The sequence below is a fragment of the Barbus barbus genome (genome assembly GCF_936440315.1).
Source record: "Barbus barbus genome assembly, chromosome: 1".
Lineage (NCBI taxonomy): Eukaryota > Metazoa > Chordata > Actinopteri > Cypriniformes > Cyprinidae > Barbus > Barbus barbus.
The window spans coordinates 27895101-27918850 of NC_136729.1; the positions used below are offsets into that span (position 1 = coordinate 27895101).

The 23750-nt window shown below is 37.4% G+C and overlaps 2 protein-coding genes across 3 annotated transcripts; one reads left to right on the forward strand and one right to left on the reverse strand.

Annotated features, from left to right (window-relative positions):
* The first annotated feature begins 127 nt into the window (after positions 1-127).
* LOC306872061 (CKLF-like MARVEL transmembrane domain-containing protein 3) lies at positions 128-5271 on the forward strand. 2 transcript variants are annotated; one of them, XM_079420406.1, is made up of 7 exons: positions 128-193; positions 461-616; positions 722-817; positions 2701-2856; positions 2971-3066; positions 3214-3328; positions 4204-5271. In XM_079420406.1, the coding sequence occupies exons 1-7, from the start codon at positions 134-136 to the stop codon at positions 4224-4226; spliced, it is 702 nt and encodes a 233-aa protein (XP_079276532.1). In that variant the 5' UTR covers positions 128-133; the 3' UTR covers positions 4227-5271. The 2 variants fall into 2 exon arrangements, with proteins under 2 accessions (XP_079276532.1, XP_079276533.1); XM_079420407.1 differs by lacking the exon at positions 2971-3066.
* Positions 5272-6011: 740 nt separating this feature from the next.
* LOC306872075 (CKLF-like MARVEL transmembrane domain-containing protein 4) lies at positions 6012-23629 on the reverse strand. The gene is made up of 4 exons (XM_079420435.1): positions 22929-23629; positions 16839-17015; positions 10881-10979; positions 6012-8233 (listed from the first exon to the last, which is right to left on the reverse strand). Exons 1-4 carry the CDS (start codon positions 23112-23114, stop codon positions 8069-8071), a joined length of 627 nt encoding a protein of 208 aa, XP_079276561.1. The 5' UTR covers positions 23115-23629; the 3' UTR covers positions 6012-8068.
* Positions 23630-23750: the final 121 nt, after the last annotated feature.

A 23750-nucleotide genomic window follows, 5' to 3' on the forward strand; every position in this document is an offset into this window, starting at 1 on the left:
GAAACATGATGCTATCTCAGATCTTGAGTCCAACTGCCAAGAAAAGGGCATTTAGTCATTTCCTGAGACTAAAAGGAAACACTCATTCAGGAAATAACATCATATTTTATTTTATACAAAGATTAATGCCACAATGGAAGTTGATCTGGCTTTGTTGAAGTCGACAAAAGGTCTACTGAAAATATCAGAAATGGTGAGACTTTTATACAAATTTAACATGATAGTATTGTTATTGTTGATATTGTTGATGGGAAAAGCTCAATCACTGGCAGTCACTTACTTATTTAAATAGCAATGGCATGGGGTTGATATTTTGAATAAAACATTGTTAAAAAGGCAAACAATGTAGACCTGGTAACTAAAATAACATTACACAGTTCAGTCAAGTGACATCTGGTCATCTTATTAAAATTCTTACTAAATATTCCATTTAAAAAATCATCTTTATTTTTATTTTCAGGTGTGTGTTTTTGTGGCTTTTGTATGTTATGCAGTGGCATCTAGGCCGGCCTACATTGCAGCAACATGCATGGAGTTTTTCATCACACTTGGTTTTCTTCTGCTCTACCTACTGAAACTCAACACGATGTTCACTTTCTTCTTCTGGCCCCTTATTGTAAGAGAATCTAATGTGCTTGATTGAATCGATGCACTATTGCTCAGAGAACTCTGTATAACACCACCAATACCTGCAACTGTTAATGCCCTGTTGCTCTTACAGGACGTGTTCAACTCATTCTTTGCAGCTACACTGATGTGTATTCTTAGCCTGGTTGCAGTTTCCACATACACAGTGAAGGGCACTCTGAGCGGAGGGGTGAGAATGTATATCCTTCATTTCTGCAACTCTCTCTTTCTCTTTTTAAGCACTATGCAGGCCTTAAATCTTTCATACTTTTTCAAACCTATTCCATCCTCGTGAACGTTTCTCACTATGGAGTATTTTGGTTGACAGATCGTGGGCTTTGTGGCTGCAGCCTTGTGGTCCTTGGATGGTTATATCCTTTTCAAAAAAATCACATTCAACAAACCAACCACCACAGAAGCCCAAACAGGGACAACTTAAAGCTCTGCTCTCTCATTTTACTAACAGACCTTTTTTTAATAACCAAAACAAGATTGTAAAATACTTTCCGGTATATCTATAATAATGCATTTGATTTTTAATGAAAGGGGTTGCCACTCTGTCCTGTGAGAGATCAACCTGTTCAGTTATGCAGATATCTCCAGATTTCGGAAATGAAGATATTTGGATACATGTAATTGTGCAAAAAGATGAAACCTATCCACAAATCATCACCACTCAAAATAAATTCCTCCATAAATTGAGGATCATTATTGTCTCAACATTAACAGTGACTGATTTTGTTTTCTTATTTCACAAAGTAAAATATAGCGCTTTGTCTGAAAGCTTGTTGTTATCCTACTAATTTGGGGTTGATTTGACCCCAGAATAAACAATGTATTTAAACCATGTTCAAACACAATAGGCTATGTGATGCATTAAAAAATATAACCCAAACAATTACATCGAGTGCATACAATTTATGGCATTCATGACTTTTCCCTGATCTCAAATATTTTTTTTTTCATGGTAGACTTTAAAATACACTCTGAAAACGTTATTATCTGTTATTATGAACAACAAAGTTACGAAGTATCAGAAACCTTAATTCTGTGATTTTGAACGATAAAAGGGGCTTCAAAGAGCGGACTAAATCTGTCGAGATGTATCGCCCACATGCTCTGTTCACTTATTATTAACGGTCTCCAGATTTCGGGAATGCAGATGTTGCTCTTTTGTGTGCTCCGTTTCATTATTTCCGTTTCCACGCCATGGAAAGTTATGCCGATTTGCGAAGAGTAGCTGATTCACAGTGGAGATAAGAGCATCTCAGTGAACTTTATTCCGGAACAGAAGAGATCATGGGGGACATCGAGGCTCCGGAGAAAACCATCTGTTCTCTTCTCCCGAGTAAAGAATTCATCACCTCCCGAAAAGGACTACTGTTGCTCGGTGAAGTGGTATGCTTTTCGACTTTTGCCATGTTGAGTATCCATAATACTAGGCCTTATAAGTAATTTTTATGTTATATCAGCTAAATGTTATTGTTGCGCGTTTTTGTTTTGTTTTGTTTTTTGGTATTTGGATGCAGCTACTTCAGCAAAAATAAAAATGAAACACTTTAAAAGGATCAAATCGTGTATTTGAACTGAAGTGCAACATTATTCTTCTGATTTTAGTTTCATTTTCTTATCGATCTGTTTATTTATTCTTTGATGGCATTTTGTCTGAAAAGTTTTCGCTTCTTTGTTAAATAAATGGGTAAATGAGCTGTTTTCTGCAGCTATAGGTCAAACTTTCCTCATTCTTCTGAAGGGGGAGTTTTTATCAAGGCTAGTAGTGGTTTTCTTACCCCTCATAGTTTTTCACACACACACAGAGAGAGAGAGAGAGAGAGAGAGAGAGAGAGAGAGAGAGAGAAAGGCAGTGTATAATTACAGTTTAGACAAATAAATAGCCAGTTTCTTCTGTCAATGCAAGTTTCCAAAAAAGTCAAAAGCATCAAACTTAATGTTGGCATGAAATGCAAATAGCTCTTTAAAAGGTCTGGCGCACTCACCCTGTCACTAACTTTCAGCAATGAACAAAATAATGAAGAATAATAATTAACAAAAAAATGTATCCTGTCCCCTCAGGTGATGTCGTTCATCAGTTTTGTGTGCTTTGCTGCTTCAACAGCAGCTGCCTTCGTCACAGCTCCCTTAATAGAGTTCTTGGCTGCCCTCTTCTTGCTGTTTGCTTATTCTACAAAGTTCAATGAGAGATTTAAGGGCTTTCACTGGCCCCTCGTGGTAAGTTTTGTGACCTACAAAATCGCTGTGCTGGAACTTCATAGAGCATCAGATAATAACATTTGTCCATGAATACGAGTTCTGTCCTTTTTTCCAAATCACCGTTTCATCAAGGACTTCCTGCGCTGTGTCAGTGCTTCCATCGTCTTTTTCATCATCTCTATAATGGCTGTGTCAAAATATGTGGATGGAGCCTCAAAGGCCGCTGGGGTAGGCTCACATCAGCTCAGTCAAATTCTCTTTTATCGGCACTATCAGTGACAGCACAGTTCATTTTTTAGTTATACAACATGTGACTTGTGTGATGTTTGCACTGGTTTCATGTGTCTCTGTTTTTCCTTCTCTTTCACGTGTTAGGTCTTTGGCTTCATTACCACAATATTCTTCGCGCTGGACTTTTACTTCATCTTTAATGAACTGGCCAACTTCCTCAAGGGAGGTGATTCCAGTGAAGAACCACCAAACACACAAGGTATCAATACTGGGTTCTTATTTACACTTATTAGCACTACCATTCAAAAGTCAGTAAGAATTTATTTGTATTTTTTTAAAGAAATGAATACTTTTATTCAATAAGGATGAAATAAATTGACAGTAAATGTGACGTGACCATAAAGACATTTATATTTTTACAAAAAGATTTCTATTTCAAATAAATGCTGTTCTTTTGAATGTTCTATTCATCAAAACGTTATATGGCAGTTTCCACAAAAAATATTAAGCATCATCTGTTTTTAACATTGGTAATAAAACAAAAAGCTTCTTCAGTGTCAAATCAGCATATCAGAATGACACTTAAGACTGGAGGAATGACTGCTGACAATTAAGCTTTGCCATCACAGAATACATATTTTAAAGTAGCCTATATTAAAATATAAAACAGTTATTTTAAATTGTTATATTTTACAATTCCAAACTTACTCTTTTTGTTTCTCTGCTGGAGTTTCATTCACAGGATACATGCATGAAGCTTTCCACATCAAACTAAAGCATCAAAACTATTAGTGAGACTAGAAAGTGAAAGGTGAAGTGGTTTCTTAGGAAGTGTGGTTTCATAACTTCATAAATAGTTTTCCACAGTGTAGCTTTTATTCTACTTACTGTGAGTGACCAGGCAGAACTCCTGGAGTATCATCAAAGTCAGTTTTATAGTCTTTGGTATCATTTAAATGTATGAATTAACTTTCACCATAAGTAAACTGTTCTAGCAACTGTTATGCAGAGTCACATGCATTAAACTTCTATGGCAGATTATTTTCACTGGGAATTCCCCATTTTGTTTTTTCTCTTTCCTGTCGTTATTCCGAGACTCTTTCTTCCAGAATAACACATTCTTCTTCCTCACAGATGATGACTCTGACTCTGACTAAAGCTGTGATTGTGTCCAAAAACCTGATGTGTGACCACTACGGTGCCTGATAACCAAAACAGACTTTGGTATAACCTTATATTGTTTGTTTGAAATTTTGGGTATATGTTTTTTGCGAGTAGAATTAAGCAGTCTATTCAAATGTTACATCACAGAATAGAAGCTATAGTTTCCAGTAATCTTTATATATACATGCGTCCATGCAATCTAAGCCTCTCTCATTTGATTTTCCCAAAGCAGTGAATTATTCCAGTGACGTAGCTTCACATCAGTCAAGCTTGTTGACTGTTTTTGGAAGAAAGGGCAGTATTGTACTATTTATGATGTTTTTGTACTGCCTCTTACAGCTTAGGTGTACTTATTGTGTGTGTGTGTGTGTGGTCGGTCACTTTCAGTTCAGATTTTATAGTATGTATGAGTCTTTTTTCTGTTTTGGTAGCTGTGTGTGTGTATGTTTACTAATTAGAACTGAGATAATATTTTCCCAAAATATGTTCTCTTAAATTGTCTTTTTTTTAAAAACGACGCAAGACTTGGTGATAAAGCCCTGTATTGGGAATAATAATAATATGTTTTAATGTTTAGTAGCAACAAAATAAGTTTACATCATGTATGAAATTAGCAGGTGGTTGGCTGGCCACAGTCACCTGTCTTATTTCCACAGGTCTACACATTGGTGTTAGTCTTTTAATGCTGAAGTAAAACCAATGTCTTGCCAAAGTACTGAAAAAAGGCAGGATTTGTCTTATCATGCTCACCTAGAGATGTATTATTCTTACAGTGCCACTGCTCTGCTACTGAACCTGTATTATAATCATGAGCTTCAGCAGTGCATTCAGGAGCTTCTCCTGGTTTACTATAGTATTCTCAGGCATGCTGCATGTAACCACGTGTAAACCACTTTCTAGTGTTTCTAGGAAGAGTGGATATGCTTTAAGGACTCTTTTGGAAACATGCACTGTCAGATTGCCACATCAATAAATAATTTGGTTGCAATTTTGTTAGTATTTGTTTATTTTTAGCAAATAAAGTAATTTTGCAAAATGCGATATTAGTGATATGCAGTGTATTTCCGTAGGTTTGAATTGACAGTGTTTTACAATCGCTGGGACACATTTCGCCACACTTCTTCAAGGTCACTTTTCAAAACTCGTCACCGTTCTCAACTTTCAGTTTGACACAGCAGTTAATTTCACAACCAGAATGTGTTAAAACGAACAAACTGTTTTTTTAAATCAACTCGTTCAAGTATCAATGCATTTTTCTTTTTTAACATTACAAAACAAGGATGACAGACTGTTTAGAAGTCACTGCAATATATGTTACATTATCCAATTATTCCTAAGTTGCACCCATTTGTATAGATAACATTTCAACTGAAAGACCTGTGTATGTGTTCAGCTACAACTGTGTTGACAGTATTTCATCTTTTTAAATTTGGAATATATTTCAATATGGTATTACTGTAGAATCTTATTCAGTAATTATGATTTTAAACTTAAATGTAACACAAAAGAAAGACGTAAACATGCAAGTGGCCCTGTAGGTACATAGAATGCTGGTAGCTGTTGTTTCTGAGTGAGAGAGGAATTCGAGTAAATGGAAATATGCAGCCACTGAATGTATTTTGTGCCAAAGCCGTGGAAAATGATCCACAGTTTAGCCCACATACTGTAGACTTCTGTTGTGTTCACTGCATGACGAGTTTTCAAAAAGTGACAAGTATTGAGAAATAGGTCTTAGCGATTGTAAATGCAATGATTCCTGTACCACAGTAAGGCTTTTTCCCATTTACAGATCGTCCATCCAAATCCATTTATTTGAGGAAAAGATTGCCATCACAAATATTCTTAAACAATTAGCAAGTCTATGCACAACTCTATAAATACAAAAATACACATTTATAGCACTGTTACATGGAATAAAACTGCTTTCTTGAATATGAGAAATGTCAGCAAGAAACAGTACAATCATTTTCAAAATTTGACTCCCTCAAAATGTCAACTTAGTTTCTTTTGAAACACTTCGATGATTTGCGAGTTGAAAACAGTTCAAACCTTAAGGTCAAAATCAGGAATTATTTTGATGCTAAAATCTTCCAATAAGAAGTTTAGCACAGAGTCAAAGCACAGTGAAAGCTCTTACACATTATTAAAGCATAAGCACACAGTATTGCTTTCAAAATAGGACAAATAATCAGAGTCCTTCATTAAGACAGAAATCATTCTTGTGATTGTCTTTTAACATTTTCAAGCGCACACACAGTGTTGCTCAATGTCTATAATGTGAATCCACACCTCATAATGACTTCATTTCAACATTGGTCTTATTCCAAAACATAAAAGTGACTTCATTTAAGAACCTTAAAATAAGACATAAGTATGAATATACAAACGAATATTACAAATGAGCATTTTCTAGTGAAAAAAATCATGTACAATTGCACTATGCCTTAAAATCTGTGGTAAACGACATTTAATTTCCCCCCGATGTCATTCTATGATACTCTTTTTAAAAAGAACCATTAGAAGGTCAACAAAGCACTTCAGAAAACAGATGATCTTACCACAGATCGGTTCATCAGAGAGTGCAAATATAATGTTTGAATTTCACACCCCATGAAGCAGTTATTCTGCTAATGTTGTCGTAACATTAGTGTCCAAGAGTTTTGACTAATAAAGCCTCTACGGTTAAGGCACACAGAAAAAAAAAAAAAGATTAGCAAAACACAGTTTTGCTAATGCATTCATATGTACTGAAGTACACTTGTTCCTTCAAATACAGTCCATTAGTGTCAGAATTCATACAAATAGGAAACCTTCAGAAATGTAAAATGTCACACACAGATACGTAATATATACACCTTCTTCAAAAACTCTACCCTTGCTTAAATCAACATATACAGATAACTGGACAGGGTTGGAGTACACAGTGGAGTAGAGAAAATATTACAAACAACAGAAATGACCAACAGACTATGCACAATTTTTTTAGTAACTAATTTGTATCATCTAAAGATTAGCCTCCAAAATCTTCATAAAATCTCCTCCCTTCACCCACACAGACAGTCTGAAAACTGTTTCTGTCTCTTGCAATGCAGGGTCACATTCACGAGGTGAAATTCTACACTTGATACAATATAGCTACCAAAGCTGTGGTATTACAAAAAATAATTAACATTAAAATAAATACTGATGCTCATAACATCTAGTCACTCCATCTCTCAGAAAACAGCCCAATGCAACGGCAGTTTACTAGATGTGTTTGATACAGGAACACAATGGCAAAGAGAAAACATTATTTTTTTTTTTGCTCATAAACTCTCCCATTCCCATTACACACTTCAGTCAGAAAGATCACTTACATCAGTCAATTTAGCAACCATTCAATTTCCATTATTCCATTCTGTATAGTTATTTTTGATCCTTGATAAGACATTTTAGGCATAGTTGCATTCTAAATAGAATGCAGAGCTAAATATAAGGGGGTTTAAAATGGGCGACTGACAGGATTCGTCAATTTTATTGCAGGCGTTATTAAAATCTTTACCCGCTGGGAGTTTAGGAGCACAGTGGAGTCAGTTTCAGTCAATAATTATCCAGATCATTATAAGGTAAAGCCCTTAATTAACAGAAATATACAGTATTTAAATATAAAGTCAAAAGACGCTGGCCTGAGGCTGATGAAGATGCCAGAGGTTTGTTCCATTTTAGACTGTTCACGCAATTGTTTGTTTGTAAGCGCTCATCAGGCTCCCATCACAAGGATATGAAAGAGCACACTGTGACAGGAATGTGGACGGGGCTTTGCATGTCAAAGTCTTCATTGGTCTGCCTGTGTGCCTTACTGTAGCTCAGGCTGTGACTCCACCTCTCCCCGTGAGGCTGTGCGAGCACGAATGTACTCGCTGGTCTGCAGGGGTCCATCTCGCGAGTCCCCGAGACGCCATCTCCGTACTGCCAAAAATGTGTTCAGACCATACACACCCATCACCAGGAACCCGGAAATCTGGATATACACACACAAAACAACTATTTATACTCAAGAAAACCGAAGGGGAAGTTTTCATCTTTGAATTACACTGAACAAAATTATAAACGCAGCACTTTTGTTTTTGCCCCCATTTTTCATGAGCTGAACTCAAAGATCTAAGACTTTTTCTATGTACACAAAAGGCCTATTTCTCTCAAATATTGTTCACAAATCTGTCTAAATCTGTGTTAGTGAGCAGTTCTCCTTTGCCGATATAATCCATCCACCTCACAGGTGTGGCATATCAAGATGCTGATTAGATAGCATGATTATTGCACAGGTTATTATTGCGTGAGGCAAATGGTGATACTGACTGGTTTTCGGACCCCCCATTACAGTAAAACTGCACATTTTAGAGTGGCCTTTTATTGTGGCCAGCCTAAGGCACACCTGTGCAATAATCATGCTGTCTCATCAGCATCTTGATATGTGTGGGTGGATGGATTATATCGGCAAAGGAGAACTGCTCACTAACACAGATTTAGACAGATTTGTGAACAATATTTGAGAGAAATAGGCCTTTTGTGTACATAGAAAAAGTCTTAGATCTTTGAGTTCAGCTCATGAAAAATGGGGGCAAAAACAAAAGTGCTGCGTTTATAATTTTGTTCAGTGTATGAAGGTTTAAAGGAAAATTTCACCCAAAAATGAACATTTTAGGCCCTAAGGCCATCCTAAATGTAGATGAGTTTGTTTCTTCATCGGAACAGATTTGGAGACATTTTACATCACTTGCTCACCAACGAATCGTCTGAAGTGAATGGGTGCCGTCAGAATAAGTGTCTTAACAGCTGATAAAAACATCACAGTAATCCACACGACTCCAGTTCATCAATTAATGCCTTGTTAAGTGAAAAGCTGTGTGTTTGTAATAAACAAATCCATCATTAACATGTTTTTAACTGTTGCTTTTGGTTAAAATACAAATCCTCTACATATAATATTGCTTTCTTCAGTGAAGAAGTTGTCTCATCTGAATCTGAAGTAAATATGCACAGATAACGCACCATTTATAAGCCAAAACCAAAAGTCCCAAGCAGTTCTAAACAAATATGTCAGTAGATTTTGATGTAAGAGGAAAACAGGTGATGGACTTTTTCGCTGGAGAAAGCATTATTATGAATAATTGACTTTTGCCAGAAGCAACGGTTTAAAGTTAAAAAGCCTTATTGATGGATTTGTTTCTTACAAACATGCAGCTTTTCACTTTAGAAGATGTTAACTGATGGACTGGAGTCATGCTGATTACTTGTGGATTATTGTAATGTTTTTATCAGCTGTTTGGACTCTCATTTTAACGGCACCCATTTACTACAGAGGATCCATTGATATGCAAGTGATGAGAAAGTTTCTAATCTTATCATAGATGACCTGAGGGCGAGTAATTTTTCAGCAAATTTTCATTTTTGGGTAAACTATTTATTTAAGTGATGTACATATAACATTAAATCTACTATAAATCTAAATAATATTGGTATGTTTTTAGTAAATTGCAATATATAACAGAAATACTCCATCTCTCTGGCAGGCCGTGAAGGACTGAAGGAATTTTGCCGTGTCCTGTGGTTCAGAAAAATCCCCGGGTGTTAAAGTGGTTTCCTGCTGAGAACATCTGTATCATAAAACTCTTAGCCCAAATCCCCAGCCTTTGACTTCCAAGGTGTTGGTGGATAATTCGCTGATCTCAGATCATTCTAAAATCATAAAGGTCAGGATCTCAGTAAGAGAACCTGATCCTGTATCAATATTGGGAATTACTTCTCTTCACTGAGCCATCTACAACAAACCTCCTCACGGTCCCAAGAGGTCAGCAGCCTCAACCAAAACAGACAAACTAACTAGAAAGGTATGTGCATATGAGATGTTTATAGTGGCTTCAGTTATAACACACTGTAATGAACAGGCCCAGATGGAGTCAATGGACCTTTTTTTTTTTTGCCATTTTCTGTGCTGATTTTGGGGGATTATAGATTATATTTATGGCCTGTTTCCAGCATCATAGTAAAACAAAAATCAAAGGTAACTATGATTTTAAATCTCCCACCTGCTACATTGTATCTCACATTTCTAATTTAAAAACTTTATCTCATGATTATTTATCTTTTATTAATTTTATACTCTGAGGTGGAAAAAGTCTCCCAATAACTCTGTGAAATTGACTTAAACAGAGCTGAGTGCATTACTGACAGCTAAAACAATCAAATAGGCTAAAATATTTTATAAACAAGCATGAGGTTAGTGTAACTAAATTCTGTAGGAATTTGTAATGAGTAAAAACTTGACACATTGTGAATTTTGAAATAGAAACACAAGAAAAGAAGTGGGATGGTGAAAGAGGAAAAGAGGAAGCAATTCGATTTTCAGGCTTAAAAAAAAATCAAAGAACTAAAGAAAAACATGTAAAACATTTAGCTTGATGGTGACGCTGACTGCTCAGAACTTCCTGTCCAGGACTCTCTCCACGAATGACTGTGCTTACTCTATTTCAGCCACTTGAGGGCAGCAGAGCCCCAGAAGATTAGGGCCCACTTCAAATACTTGAGAAATGACTAAACATTTGAATTCACCCACAATCACAGCGACAGAATTCATGAAATAAAGAGCTGAGTAAGGGGATAGATACCACAGCTGCAATCTCTGCTCCAGTTTGATGGTTGAGAGCTGCCAAAATCACTGATGCCAGAAAGAAGAACAAGGTGCTGGTGGCAGTGTTGATCAGATCCTGCAAGAGAGAAAGAGAGAATTAAAGCATACTGAAAAAAGTTTGTTTATAACAAAAATATGAATGAATGAATGATGCATTTATATAGCGCTTTATTGTGTATAGCTGTACACCCTTTACGCTTCACGCTTTACAATCATGTGGGGGGGGGGTCTCTCCTCAACCACCACCAGTGTGCAGCATCCACTTGGATGATGCGACGGCAGCCACGGTACAACGGCGCCAGTGCGCTCACCACACACCAGATACAGGTGGAGAGGAGAGAGAGTCATTGAGCCAATCAAGTGTATGGGGATTATTAGGAGGTCATGATAGACAAGGGCCAGTAGAGGGAATTTGGCCAGGACACCGGGGGTACACCCCTACTCTTTACGAGAAGTGCCATGGGATTTTTAATGACCACAGAGAGTCAGGACCTCGGTATAACATCTCATCCGAAAGACGGTGCTTTTTGACAGTATAGTGTCCCCGTCAGTACACTGGGGCGTTAGGACCCACACAGACCACAGGGTGAGCACCCCCTGCTGGCCTCACTAACACCTCTTCCAACAGCAACCTAGTTTTTCCCCGGAGGTCTCCCATCCAGGCACTGACCAGGCTCAACCCTGCTTAGCTTCAGTGGGCAACCGGTCTTGGGCTGCAGGGTGATATGGCTGTGGATTTTATCACAAAAATATTAAGCTGCATATCTATTTTCAAGATTGATAAGTGTTTGATCACCAAATCAGCATATTAGAATGATTTCTGAAGGATCATGTGACACTGAAGGCTGGAGTAATGGCTGCTGAAAAAAAACTAATTACACATCTCTCCACACACAATAACACACACAAGCAGCACATATTCTTTCATTGCCATGTTTTGTTCCAGGAGAAGAGAGACAAATCTCCTACAAATAACAGATGATGTCTACAAAGAGAGAAGGAGGGACAACTATTATATGCAGTGTGTATGTGCTCAGAGGCTAGCTCATTAAATAATAATATTTCCATAAGGGAAGTCATATCAACAGAAACATTTACACATTCACAAGTTTAGAGTTGATCAAACTATAAGTAGACCCTTTAATGATCAAAGAGTCAAAACAAGAAGGAGCTAACAGTGAGGTGTGGTTATGCTGACTGCAGTGATGCAGTTTGACAGGCAGAAAAGTTGACACACACACACACACACACAAATATACACATATAATACACAAATAATTAACATACATATACATTATTTTTTATATTATTATAAAAAAATTTAAGTAACATACAGATTCCTCACACTGCATAACATTAAAGTCTCATTTTATGTCTCTTTATCCTTAAAACCTCTTAGAGGAGAGAAGGGATAAAGCTGGGTGGTTCGTATGTGTGCAGCCAATAAGCACTTCAGCGTGACAAAATGCATGATGGGAGTGACTGCACACACTGTCTCACATGATACTCTTTCTCGCTCTCTCTCATCCACACTCACTCAAGCGAACCCATGCCCATCTCACACGCAATATAGAACACTAACTATGTGCCAAAACCAGGATGCGGTCTCAATCATTCAAACATGTGCCAAACCAGCCTTTGCCTTCACACATACTTCAACAGATGGATCAAATGCAAGCCAAACCAAACTGAAACACACTTAATGCTAAAAACTGCTGATGTGTTTAAAATATAACATTCTAAGCGTAAGAACAAAAAGCATAAGCCTGAGGTGGAACAAAAGTACCAAGCCCTCAGAATTATTTAGTTAGAAATATACATTACTAGCTTGATGGAAGTTTACAAACATGATTAAGCATTTAATGCAGGTAACCTAATATGAACACAAGAAAAAGCAGTCATGAGTTATCTTAAAATGTACTTTCAGTAGTGTGTGTGTGTGTGTGTGTTGGCAGGGAACTGGGAAATGTAGTGTTCACACTGGGTTCAGATCTCTGATGTATTTAACAGCCACTGCGGCCCTCCACGTTGTTAACAGAGGACTGAAGATATCTGTACTTGAAATAGACCCGTTTATAATATAACTGGAACATTGTAAGCAAGGATGAATTAAATTGATTTGCATTTTTAATGTGTGACCCTGGGCCACAAAACCAGTTATAAGGGTCTTTTTTTTTATTGAGATTTATACATCACCTTAATAAATAATAATACATTTATCTGAATAAATTTATACATCATCTGAATAAATACGTTTTCCATTGATGTATGTTTTGTTAGGATAGGACAATATTTGGCCAAGAATCCAAGATACAACTATTTGAAAATCTGGAATCTGAGGGTGCAAAAAAAAAAAAATATTGATATATCGCCTTTAAAGTTGTCCAAACTAAGTTCTTAGCAATGCATATTACTAATCAAAAATTAAGTTTTAATATATTTATGGTAGGAAATTTACAAAATATCTTCATGGAGCATGATCTTTACTTAATATCCTAATGATTTTTCTGACCCATACAATGTATTTTTGGCTATTGCTACAAATATACCCCAGCGACTTAAGACTGCGTTTGTGGTCCAGGGTCACATATAATAATAGATATGTATAATGATACAAAAGAATGTCAAACTAATGCTAGAATCCTGAAAGAAATTAATCAAGTTTTCCACAAAAATATTAAGCAGAACAACTGTTTTCAACATCTATAATAATAAGAAATGTTTCTTGATTTATGAAGGATTAGAAGAAAGATCACAAAGTAATTTATGCCATGACAGGCATAAATTAGATTTTTAAATATATTTACAGAAAGAAAGAAAATAAAGTTTTTTTTTAACATATATATACATACACATTACGATGAGTTAATGAGGGACAGAGCACTTAACCAAGTTCATTTTGCAAACTGATGCAAAAAAAAAAAAAAGAATCAATGTAAAAAATGTATATATGCATGAGTTAGGTGCGGTCTTAGCAGTATATAGCCTGTGCCAAATATTCTCAGTGGTGCGTGAATACGGAGTTACACACTGCTTTAGGCAACAGGAGGCTCATAGATCTTGGAAATGTTAAAAAAAAGAAAAAACAAAAACTATTTTCATTCCAGATTTGCTGGGTAAAATAACCAGAATCCTGAACATTCAGTCATATCTCTTTATTCGCCTCAACAGCGAGACTTTAGCTTTAAATGAAGCTGCTAAAAGCTTTTCCTGGACCTTCTACTGGTGTGCTGGTGCTCTTGGATGCTCTGTCTGTGTGTGTGTGTGTGTGTGTGTGTGTGTGTGGACAGACAGCACGGTACACTATTAACCTTCATCCTCCAACAGGCCCATCACTAGGCTATAAAAGGTGGTTCTAGATAGGAAATCATTCTGATAATATTAAAACATGAGAAAACATAAAAATTATAGTACATTTACATAGTTCAATAACAATAATTTAGTCTTTATCAGTCAGATTTCCAAATTACACATTTTTAATGCATCTTTACCCATCTCGCAATTGGCCTCTTGCTTGTATACAGTGATGACACATAATCATAGGCTCACTGCAAAGCTTCTCATGTCTCAGAGTGCCATTCCATTAAGCACACAATGTAAAACCAATCATTATCCTGTCACCTCACAAAGTCAAATCTCTCCTCATTTTCTATTAAAATGCCCTGTCTATTTTTGGTGGAGCTCAATGAACACTGGCCATGCTTATGTGTATATGTATGTGTGTGTGGTTGGAGATGGTTTGTTAATGGGTACAATGGTGCCAGCGTACCACCGCGAACTGAATGCGCTCATTCTACTGACCTATCACTTTCAATAATGTCAGTCACTATGCTAGCCCCCTTTGAGCCTGGCACTGGATCACACCATCAATGCAATCAAGGGAATAGGGGGTGCTGTACAATAGACAGACCGTCCACCACAAGAACCAACAGCCACAAGAAACTACCAGCTAGTTTTGTGTGTATATGCTCCAATGTGCAGCCATTTAAACTAAATCAACTTTAGAAGATAAGAATGGATTTAGCACAAACATCTGATTTTAAGACTGATTTAAAGTTCTACCATCCAAATTTCTGCTCTTTATAGAGAGAAGTTTAATTGCTGCTGGGTTAGGGAGGATTTTATCTCAAAATGAAAAAGCCCTCTACTGAGACAGAGGCCACAATTACAGGACCAAAAATACAGCTTACTTTTGCGTTATGTGAAAGTTCCTGAAGCACAGCAGTGAAGTTACGCAAGCTGGAGATACAAACACGAATGAGGGGAGGCAAGCCAAGCTGTTGCTGAACAAACCCCCGTCCCAATGCATCCATTCCAGAATAAATGGGAGGCCAGGGCCCATGGGGTCTGACTGGCAGGAGATGATGCTCAGTTCAAAACCTCAGCCCCACCACAGCTGAAATGATCCTGAAGATCATAGATCTTCCAATGAGCCATAGCAATACCAAGAAAAACCCAACTCGTCAGTATTCAAAATACACAAAAGCACACACACTCACACGCACCGAAAACCCTGTTTAACATCTCTCCCATCAGCCAAAATGTGGTTTACTGTATGTGATCTAGCAAGTTGAGCTCTGATGCTCGTGTGAGGTATTTACAGCAAGTCTGAATTCAGCTCTCATCATTTCCTGATCTCATTTCATTTTCTTCCCCCACCATTTCCTGCCATTTATCCACTGAAAATAAAACTAAATAAATGAAATTCTATCCTTAATAAAATAAATGAAATTATCCAAAGTGACTTACAAAGGAGGAACAAAAGCAATTTGTCTATGAGCCAAAACAATTTCCGTAATATATAATGGCACGTTGGCAGGTTAGTGGATAACTAGATTAGGAAGCAACTAGAGAAGAGGAGAAACAGAGAAAAAAAGAAGCAATTTTTAAAAAGCACTTCTATAAAAGTGGCAAAAAGCCAAAACAAAAAAGCACTTAGAGTAAAGGCCTTGTCCTAAATCAAAATGTGATGCTCCAAGCTTTCTTTATACATGTATAATTGAGGTTAAATGCATATACATATGACCTTTTTACACCAGTTTGTAAAAAGGGTCCAATTTTCTCTATCTACATCTGGGTGTAATAAAACACTGAAATTTGAACATATAATGGCAGAAGCACGTCCTTGTTGTCTATGTGAGGTTAGGTTAAGCACATATTCTTCAGTATACCATAATGCAACGCAGTAGTTATGGTTGGATTTGAGTTGCTGTTACTTTTCTTGGTTCATGCACAGCTCTGGAAATAAAACTCTACAGCCTTTTCCATCATCAGGTCTGTAATAGATCCACAGCACTGAGGTCCAATTATGCTGAGCTTTGTGTGTGAGTGTGTGTGTGTATAGGCAGGGAGACAAAGGGAACCATGCCTTATTAATCTTTCAGTGAATCAGTAAATTCATCTCCCAAGAGCATCCATTCATGTTTGCTAGAAGCGGGTTTAATGAGAGCTGTGAGCACACAAGCTCCATTCTGAGCAATATATGAACCCCCTCCTCAGCAGCATTGGACGCAAGAGAGCGGCTTACTTTCGAAAAAGGCGAGAGTTATTGGCATGTCTTGGCAACAAAAAACTTCTTCCATTTATGTAAACAGCTGATCGTCACAAATAACTTCTGCCTTGATAATCTATCATCACAACTGCCTCTTAAAATATTATGCCATTAAAAATGAATTGAAGGAAAAATAGTTACACTGCAAAAATATCTTCTAGGCAAACACTTCCTCTCAATGCTCAGCTAAATACACATCAGAAAATGACAGAAAGCACAATTAAATAAGCACTATAAATTAATTTAAAATGAGTCATACAAGTTTGGAATTAAATGAGGGTGAATAAATTGCAAAAAAAAAAATGGGGGCAAAATATCCATTTAAAAGTCTAAAGTTGTGAAGGATTTTATAAGGTTGTGTGGATCTTGATAAGAACTACATACTGTTAGATTCCAGTTGATATGGGGCACTTTGGTGTGCAGATTCAGGCTGAAGATGAGGAGCAAGACGCCTGTGACAACGAAGGCACTGCAGCTGACAAACTCAAAGAGGTAGACACCGGCACAGGGCGAGCACATCATTATGGTCTCAATGAAGATGAAAGAGATGAGAGCCAGGACCTGCAACAGAAAGGAGTAAACCGACTCTTTTAAAACAAAACATGAAGCATTTGTCCCAGCAGTAAACAACTCACTTTATTTTATCGAGCTGAAAATTTAAGTAACATCTGATGCTGACTGTGTAAAACTCACGTGCAAATCACGGTGTCTGATTTAAGACAACAACATAATACAATGCAGTCCTTTGTGTAGAGCAGTAAAAAACCACAAGAAAGTATTTCTCGAAAAGCTGTTTCAAGGTATAAATGACTCATCTACATTCATGGTTTACTTTGTAATGCGTTTTCCACATGGTCATAACAGGGCCTTGCGGAGTATGTTGAACCCTACCGAAGTCGCAGAGGGTTCACTGATGTTTTCCTGCTGCATTCGTCAGTAGACCACAGCATGGGAAGAATTCTGAGGTTAACGTGCTATTTAGGTGTTATGCAGTCTTGACTCTCCAGCACAAAACCTCAGACAGATTACAGGTTGGCCCGCTCCAACAGGGGAGACAGAACCTCTGCCACAAAACATTCCAACATCTACACAGGGGCCCAGCATTTCCAGCTGGCCCGGACCGGATGCTGTCACACGGCAGACGCTAAATAATATGTTGCACACATCTAGGAATGGAAGCACAATGTGGAAACCTCCCTGTGAAATGAATGATTTCTGTGATGAATAAAGAACTGGATGTGGGCTTGCTAATGGAATGACAGAGATAGTTGGCCAACAAATTCAGATTTTCCTGATGCTAAAAAATAAAAGCAAAACATCCGCTGGACCATGGCACTATAGAGATTCCAATTTGTCCATTAGGATTAAAAGATGCTCAAAATGAAGCTCCAATGCACCTTTTGTGAAGTCCACACTGGAATGAACTTGATGGTTGGGTCTGCTATTTAACAGTTTATGCATTATGTTTGGACTGTAAAGGACTTAGGGTGCCATTTATTAGGGGCCAAAAAAGATTTTTAACTTGTGGGCTAAAATATTGAATCTTCAGGGCCACACAAGCAACTTGTCTGACAATAAAAGAAAATAAGACCCAACAAAATTCTCCATTATTTTTTCTAAGCTCATGCTGTGCATTTGAAATGCAGATTGAACATCAGCCAGCATGACTGCAGTTACTGTATGAGACCTGAAGAGATGCATTAAAGATTTTCAATGGCAGAAATCACCTGATCTACCATGCAAAAAGGCTTAAGACTTTCCTTTTTTTAACAAATTAGCCAAAATGCATATATTATACATTGAATTTTTTGAGTGTCTATGAGCACAAATGCTATATATTTATATATGAATCACTCTAATATGCTGATTTATAATCAATGTTGGAAACAGTTGTGCTGCTTAATATTTTTCGGGGACCTGTGATAATTTTTTCAGGATTCTTTGATAAATAAAAAGTTCAAAAGAACAGTGTTTATTCAAAATATAATTTTTGAGCTGCCACAAATATATCCGCACCTGTACGACTGCTCGCAGAGAGACTTTAAACATTCAGAGAAAGTATTTAATTCCTAAAAAGAAATTGGTGTTGTCAACCCAGAGTTATGCAAAAAGCGACATCAGATGCAAGTTTTCCAAAGCCATGAAAAGAATGAAATGAAAGAGTAAAGATATAAGGTAGCAAGTACCAAATACATGCGTTTCAAATAAATGTTACACCATACTGCTGCTGCTCTTTCAATAAGTGAATTTAAATGGTATACAGTAAATGAAATGCCAAAAAAACATACAATAATAAACCTTTGTTTTTATCAAATTACGACAACACATAAAACTTAAAAGCGTGTAATAATTTATCCAGTTTAATAAAAAACCTAGATACACCTTCATTGCATCGTTGCGAGCGTCGCAACACGTTTGCGTTAATCTACACCCCGCCTCCAGCAGCGCAGGGGTGTTGGAATGTTCGAAAACAGTATACCGTCGCTCAGCCATTTCGAAGTTCTTTTTGCCCCCAAACGAAGAACGAACTTCGTTTGAAGCCTTAATACTCCCCAATCTTAGACTTGGCAACACATCTTATTAGCTACAACATCTTTTAATTTTTCCACAGAATTTCAAATGAAGGCTGAGCTCATGTAAGCTTATTGTCCTACTAACACAATGCAAACCCTTCTCTATCTCATTCGGCTTATTTGCACTGAACACATTAAGGAAGTGTGAACTAAAGATAAATGGCGGCTCACAGCAAGACGTTCCTGTCATAGTGCCAGCAGAGCCAGCATCACTTCAGTTGGCCGTCATGCCCCATCCAAAAGATATGAGATGAGGTCATTGCTCTTGATAAACGCAGCATGGCCCGTGTCCACAAGGCAGCAGGTGTCCGGCATACAGAAAGCCCAATATTTTAAGTAATGACTATATGTTACTCCCCACCCTCGTTCTGCCATCCTTCAGAGCCCCCTACCTTAGGCAATCAGCAAGTTCCTTGTAGCAATGGCCACATGGAGTCAAATCCCCAGTTTTTACACACGCCATCTGTTGTGCCCAGAACATTAATGGTCGGAGGCTGACAGCTTGCATTGTGTTCCAAGTGCTCCACTTTAAACTGAAATGAGCCTTCCTCCCACCCAACAGTCTTTTCCTCGCCTGAAAGGAACTGCTCTTTGCACAAAATTTAAAGCACTATTCCTTAACCTTGGAGATGTTTGCAGACAAGCAAGCTCTCCACATTACATAAGTTTTTTGAGAGGGAGTGGAGAGGCAAAAAACATCTGTTAAGTCCATAAACTTGCTACATTACAGAGAGAGCTCTTTCATTATATTTAACGGCCCTTATCAAAACATACCTTGAAAAACTATCCTTTAAGGTAAAATGACACATTTATGATGCTACTTCATTGCCTGAGACTGCACCAAAAACATCTATAATGAACTAAACTAAATCCGAATAACATAAGGTGGAATCATCTGGATCTGGTGGCTTCATTCTTAGAACTCTACTTAGCATAGACAGTTTAAAGGTCAATAGTTTTGCCCTTCAGGTCTGAAGCTAATTGACAGGGTGCTTCCTGGTCAAACTGGTTTTAGAAAGGAAGCCATATAAAGTATCTCTAGCCAAGAACATTTCAAAGTATTCAATTTAGGAATGACTAGTGGCAACTAACTTGATCAGCAAGGTCATCTTGTATACCTAGATTTTTTACTTATATACCATTCAAACGTTTTGGGTCAGTACGATTCTTAAAAAAAAAAAATGTTTATCAAGGATGCATTAAATTGACCAAAAGTGATAGTAAACACATAAGATTACAAATGTTTTATATTTATAATAAATGCTGTTCGTTTGAAGTTTCTATTAATCAAATAATCGTGAAAATTATTTTAGAAATGTAGGAAAAGTTTCCAAAAATCATTTCCAAAAAAATAAAAACATTGATAATAATGTTTCTTAATAAGGAATGTTTATTAAGCACCATATCAGCAGATTTCTGGAGGATCATGTGACACTAAAGACTGGATTAATGATGCTGAAAATTCAGCTTTGCCATCACAGAAAAAATATATTAAAATAGAAACATTTACACTGTAATGATATTTTTAAATATTACTAATCTTAATATTATTTTAGCAAACAAATGCAGTCTTGGTAAGCATAAGAGACTTTCAGAAACATCTAAATATTTTACACAGCTTTTGAATGGTGGTGTACAGTTTTTACTTACAATAGTTATATAGTTATACATATTTTATTTTATAGATATTTATCTGAATTAAAATGTTTTTAGCCAGTTTACACCTTGTACAATCTGTTCTGTCAAGATTTGCAAAAGCACGTTATGTAAACACTAAGAAACTCCCCCTAAGATAAGAATGATATTTTTGTTGAATCCCAACAGGAATGACTATGTTTGTTTCATCTGTGAATGGAATGGGGTGATCCGATATTAGCCAAGGTCACATCTGCAGATGGACAAAAAAAACTTTGCAAAGATTAAACAGTCAAAAAGACTCCTCCTTATCCCACGAGGGCCTTAGGTAAATCATTGGCCAGTACATGGAGAAACAGCCGTGGCTGAATATCCTTGGCAGGTCAACAGCAGGAAACATGCAGCCATGTGAAAAGTCCTGTGCTACAGATAAATTTACTCTTTTTTTCCCCAAAAAACATTCCAAACAATCTACAGTAAGTACTCAGATTGTTAGCAGGACAGAATGAGGACATATCCAGTGACACGGGAGTCAGGACCCGAATGAATCCCTAACAAAAACATGATAATGTGACAAAACCAACTAAACTCTTAACTAGCAGAGCTTAATACAGCCTTTCTCTTATGGGTAATATGAAATCTCTTTTTTGAGGAATGATTGATCACATATTCAAACAAGTCTCAGATTTTATGGTCGCAGCTCAAAACACCCCAAGGAATATCACTGGAATGCTGCAATTTAAAAGTTATGTGGGAAACTTTCTGAATATCCTGTTTAGTTTTAGTTCAGTATTTAAATTTTATTCATCCCCTCTCACTAACCTGCTCATTACTGCAAAACAAAACGCCCCAAACTGTATTATCCACCTAAAGAAAGTAACAGCTCATAGGTTTCACATGATCAAACAAACTAGAGGCTTGTTCGTTAACTTATTTTTGCTAATCTTTGATGAGCTGCAGTCTATCACATAAGAGTCAAAAAGATATAAAGGTTTCTGGTCAGCAATGAACAGATCTTTACTATACTACTCATCATGCCTGCCTGTAATTTGACTCCACAGGCACATGAAGCTTGTGGATCCACACAAAACAGCATAGATAGAAAACCACACATTACATTCATGAAGATAAAAGTGTTGCATCTACTCTATATGTCCTCTGTCTCAGCTACTGTGTGTGCTCCCAAGTATTATTACTTAATAAATCCAATTAAATTGTGGATGTAGAATCATCTGCCCTGAGACGCACATAAAAGCAGAAAAACTTGATCCATTATGCAATCTTTGAGCAGACAAGCTATCTTCTGTACTTGGCACACAGGTTGTTTCCTTTGGCAGTGTACACAAGCCCTTGTTTCACCTAATGACTTCCTTAGTTTCACTCTGTTTTCCCCTGTACATGCAGTTTCTTAACTGTGCATCACCATGAGGGCCCGATCTGAGATGCTTTGCTTTTGCTGAGGCAGCAGAACAACAGAGCCATCATTTTTTTCTCTCTCCTTACACTTCCCACTCCTTTTTCAACATCTGGCAGAGGTTCACAGGCGAAAAAAGCTCTTCTGTGAGTTTGACCAGCGACTCAATTCATTCAGACTCCAGGCAACATTCCCCTCCGTCACTGGTTTTGATGCCTATCGGCATGTATCCAACAGGAAATATTTTGATTTAAAAACCCCAAAAAGAGGAAATCTGCTCTCCTCGCACTAATCCAATATGAGAAGAATGTAATCAGGAGTGAATATCTAACTGAAATATGTGAAAAGCAGATCTGTTATCTTGTGTGGAAATTCTGGAAAAGGCTTTTTTGAGGCCACTGTTTGGATGATGGAGACATCTGTCTTGCCTTGAATATAATGACTTATAATAATAATAATAATACAAAAATGGAAATTTGTCTTGCTTGCACTAATACGATCTAATATGAAAAGAATGTCATCAGGAAGAAGCATCTAAATGAAAAATAAATAAATTAAACTTAAAACTATTGAAGAATCACAAACGATGACACTGTTGATGAAGACATGACTTCTGCTGTCTTGCTCACAAAATGGGACAAGTGTCTTTCTCACACCAATACAACCTAACTGAAAGAAAGAAAGAAAGAAAGAAAGAAAGAAAGAAAGAAAGAAAGAAAGAAAGAAAGAAAGAAAGAAAGAAAGAAAGATGACTGTTGATGATGATGGACGTCACCTTACTGACTCTAAAAGTGTTGCTAATACAACTTGTTAATCATGGAATAGAGAAACACTGGGACTATTTGAACTTACCACTTCGATAACTTTTAAAATACCGAAATGTGATTTGATATAGTCCAGGTCACACCTGATGGCCCTGAACACGTTTCTGGGGTGCACGGGCTCGGTGGTCGGCTGATACGGGCTATTGGCTCCTGAAATCATCGAGGTGTTGGAGGCCTCGCCATCAAAGCCCTCAGTCTCCTCGTTATTCCTCATGCTGCACTCTTTTATCTCCACGTCCCGCCCAGATATAAGAGCTGGTTCGGGGCTGAAATGAACAGCGGTACCCTGGTCCTCTGAAAGCAGCCAGGCAGAAAACAATGTTTCAACAAAGAACAACCCTCGTTACAAAACGATCACCGTAAACTCCAGCCGTGTGTATGATCTACAGACACCGAGCCCAAACACTACATCCACCTCTCCGTCATCTCGTCGCGCTGTGCTCGGATCCTGTTGGGAGCAGTGCTGCTCTCTCTCGAATGATCACGGCTGTTCTCATGGCAGAGCCCATATTTCAGTTTCTGGATGCAGAATGTAATGTTGCTGCGAGTCTCCGCCCTCAAACTACATTCCTGCGAGGATAGACGCTTTTATGTGAAGTCTTGACGACTGATTTTAGAAAAGCAAAAGCACAAAACTTCTAAACGTCAAGCTTTGGGTCCTCGTCTTCCCTTATGCAGGTGAAGATCGCAATATAGGGTTCATCAAACGACAGAGCAGTTTATTGTGTCGCTATGGCAAGCCGGATTAACATTTATTCCTTCATGTTGAAATTTTGACAATGAATTATATGGGGATGCTGTTTACTATTATATGTTCAAATTCAAACTATTCAAGCTGTATTACTTGTAT

Excerpts from the sequence above, each read along its gene's own strand:
- LOC306872061 (XM_079420406.1), top strand. The coding sequence starts at position 134 with ATGGAAGTTGATCTGGCTTTGTTGAAGTCGACAAAAGGTCTACTGAAA. Across the intron at positions 818-2,700 it reads AGGGCACTCTGAGCGGAGGG|GTGATGTCGTTCATCAGTTT; the intron begins GTGAGAATGTAT and ends CTGTCCCCTCAG. Across the intron at positions 2,857-2,970 it reads GCTTTCACTGGCCCCTCGTG|GACTTCCTGCGCTGTGTCAG; the intron begins GTAAGTTTTGTG and ends CGTTTCATCAAG.
- LOC306872075 (XM_079420435.1), bottom strand. The coding sequence starts at position 23,114 with ATGAGGAATAACGAGGAGACTGAGGGCTTTGATGGCGAGGCCTCCAAC. Across the intron at positions 17,016-22,928 it reads TTTTAAAAGTTATCGAAGTG|GTCCTGGCTCTCATCTCTTT; the intron begins GTAAGTTCAAAT and ends TTTCTGTTGCAG. Across the intron at positions 8,234-10,880 it reads GAGCAGAGATTGCAGCTGTG|ATTTCCGGGTTCCTGGTGAT; the intron begins GTATCTATCCCC and ends GTGTATATCCAG.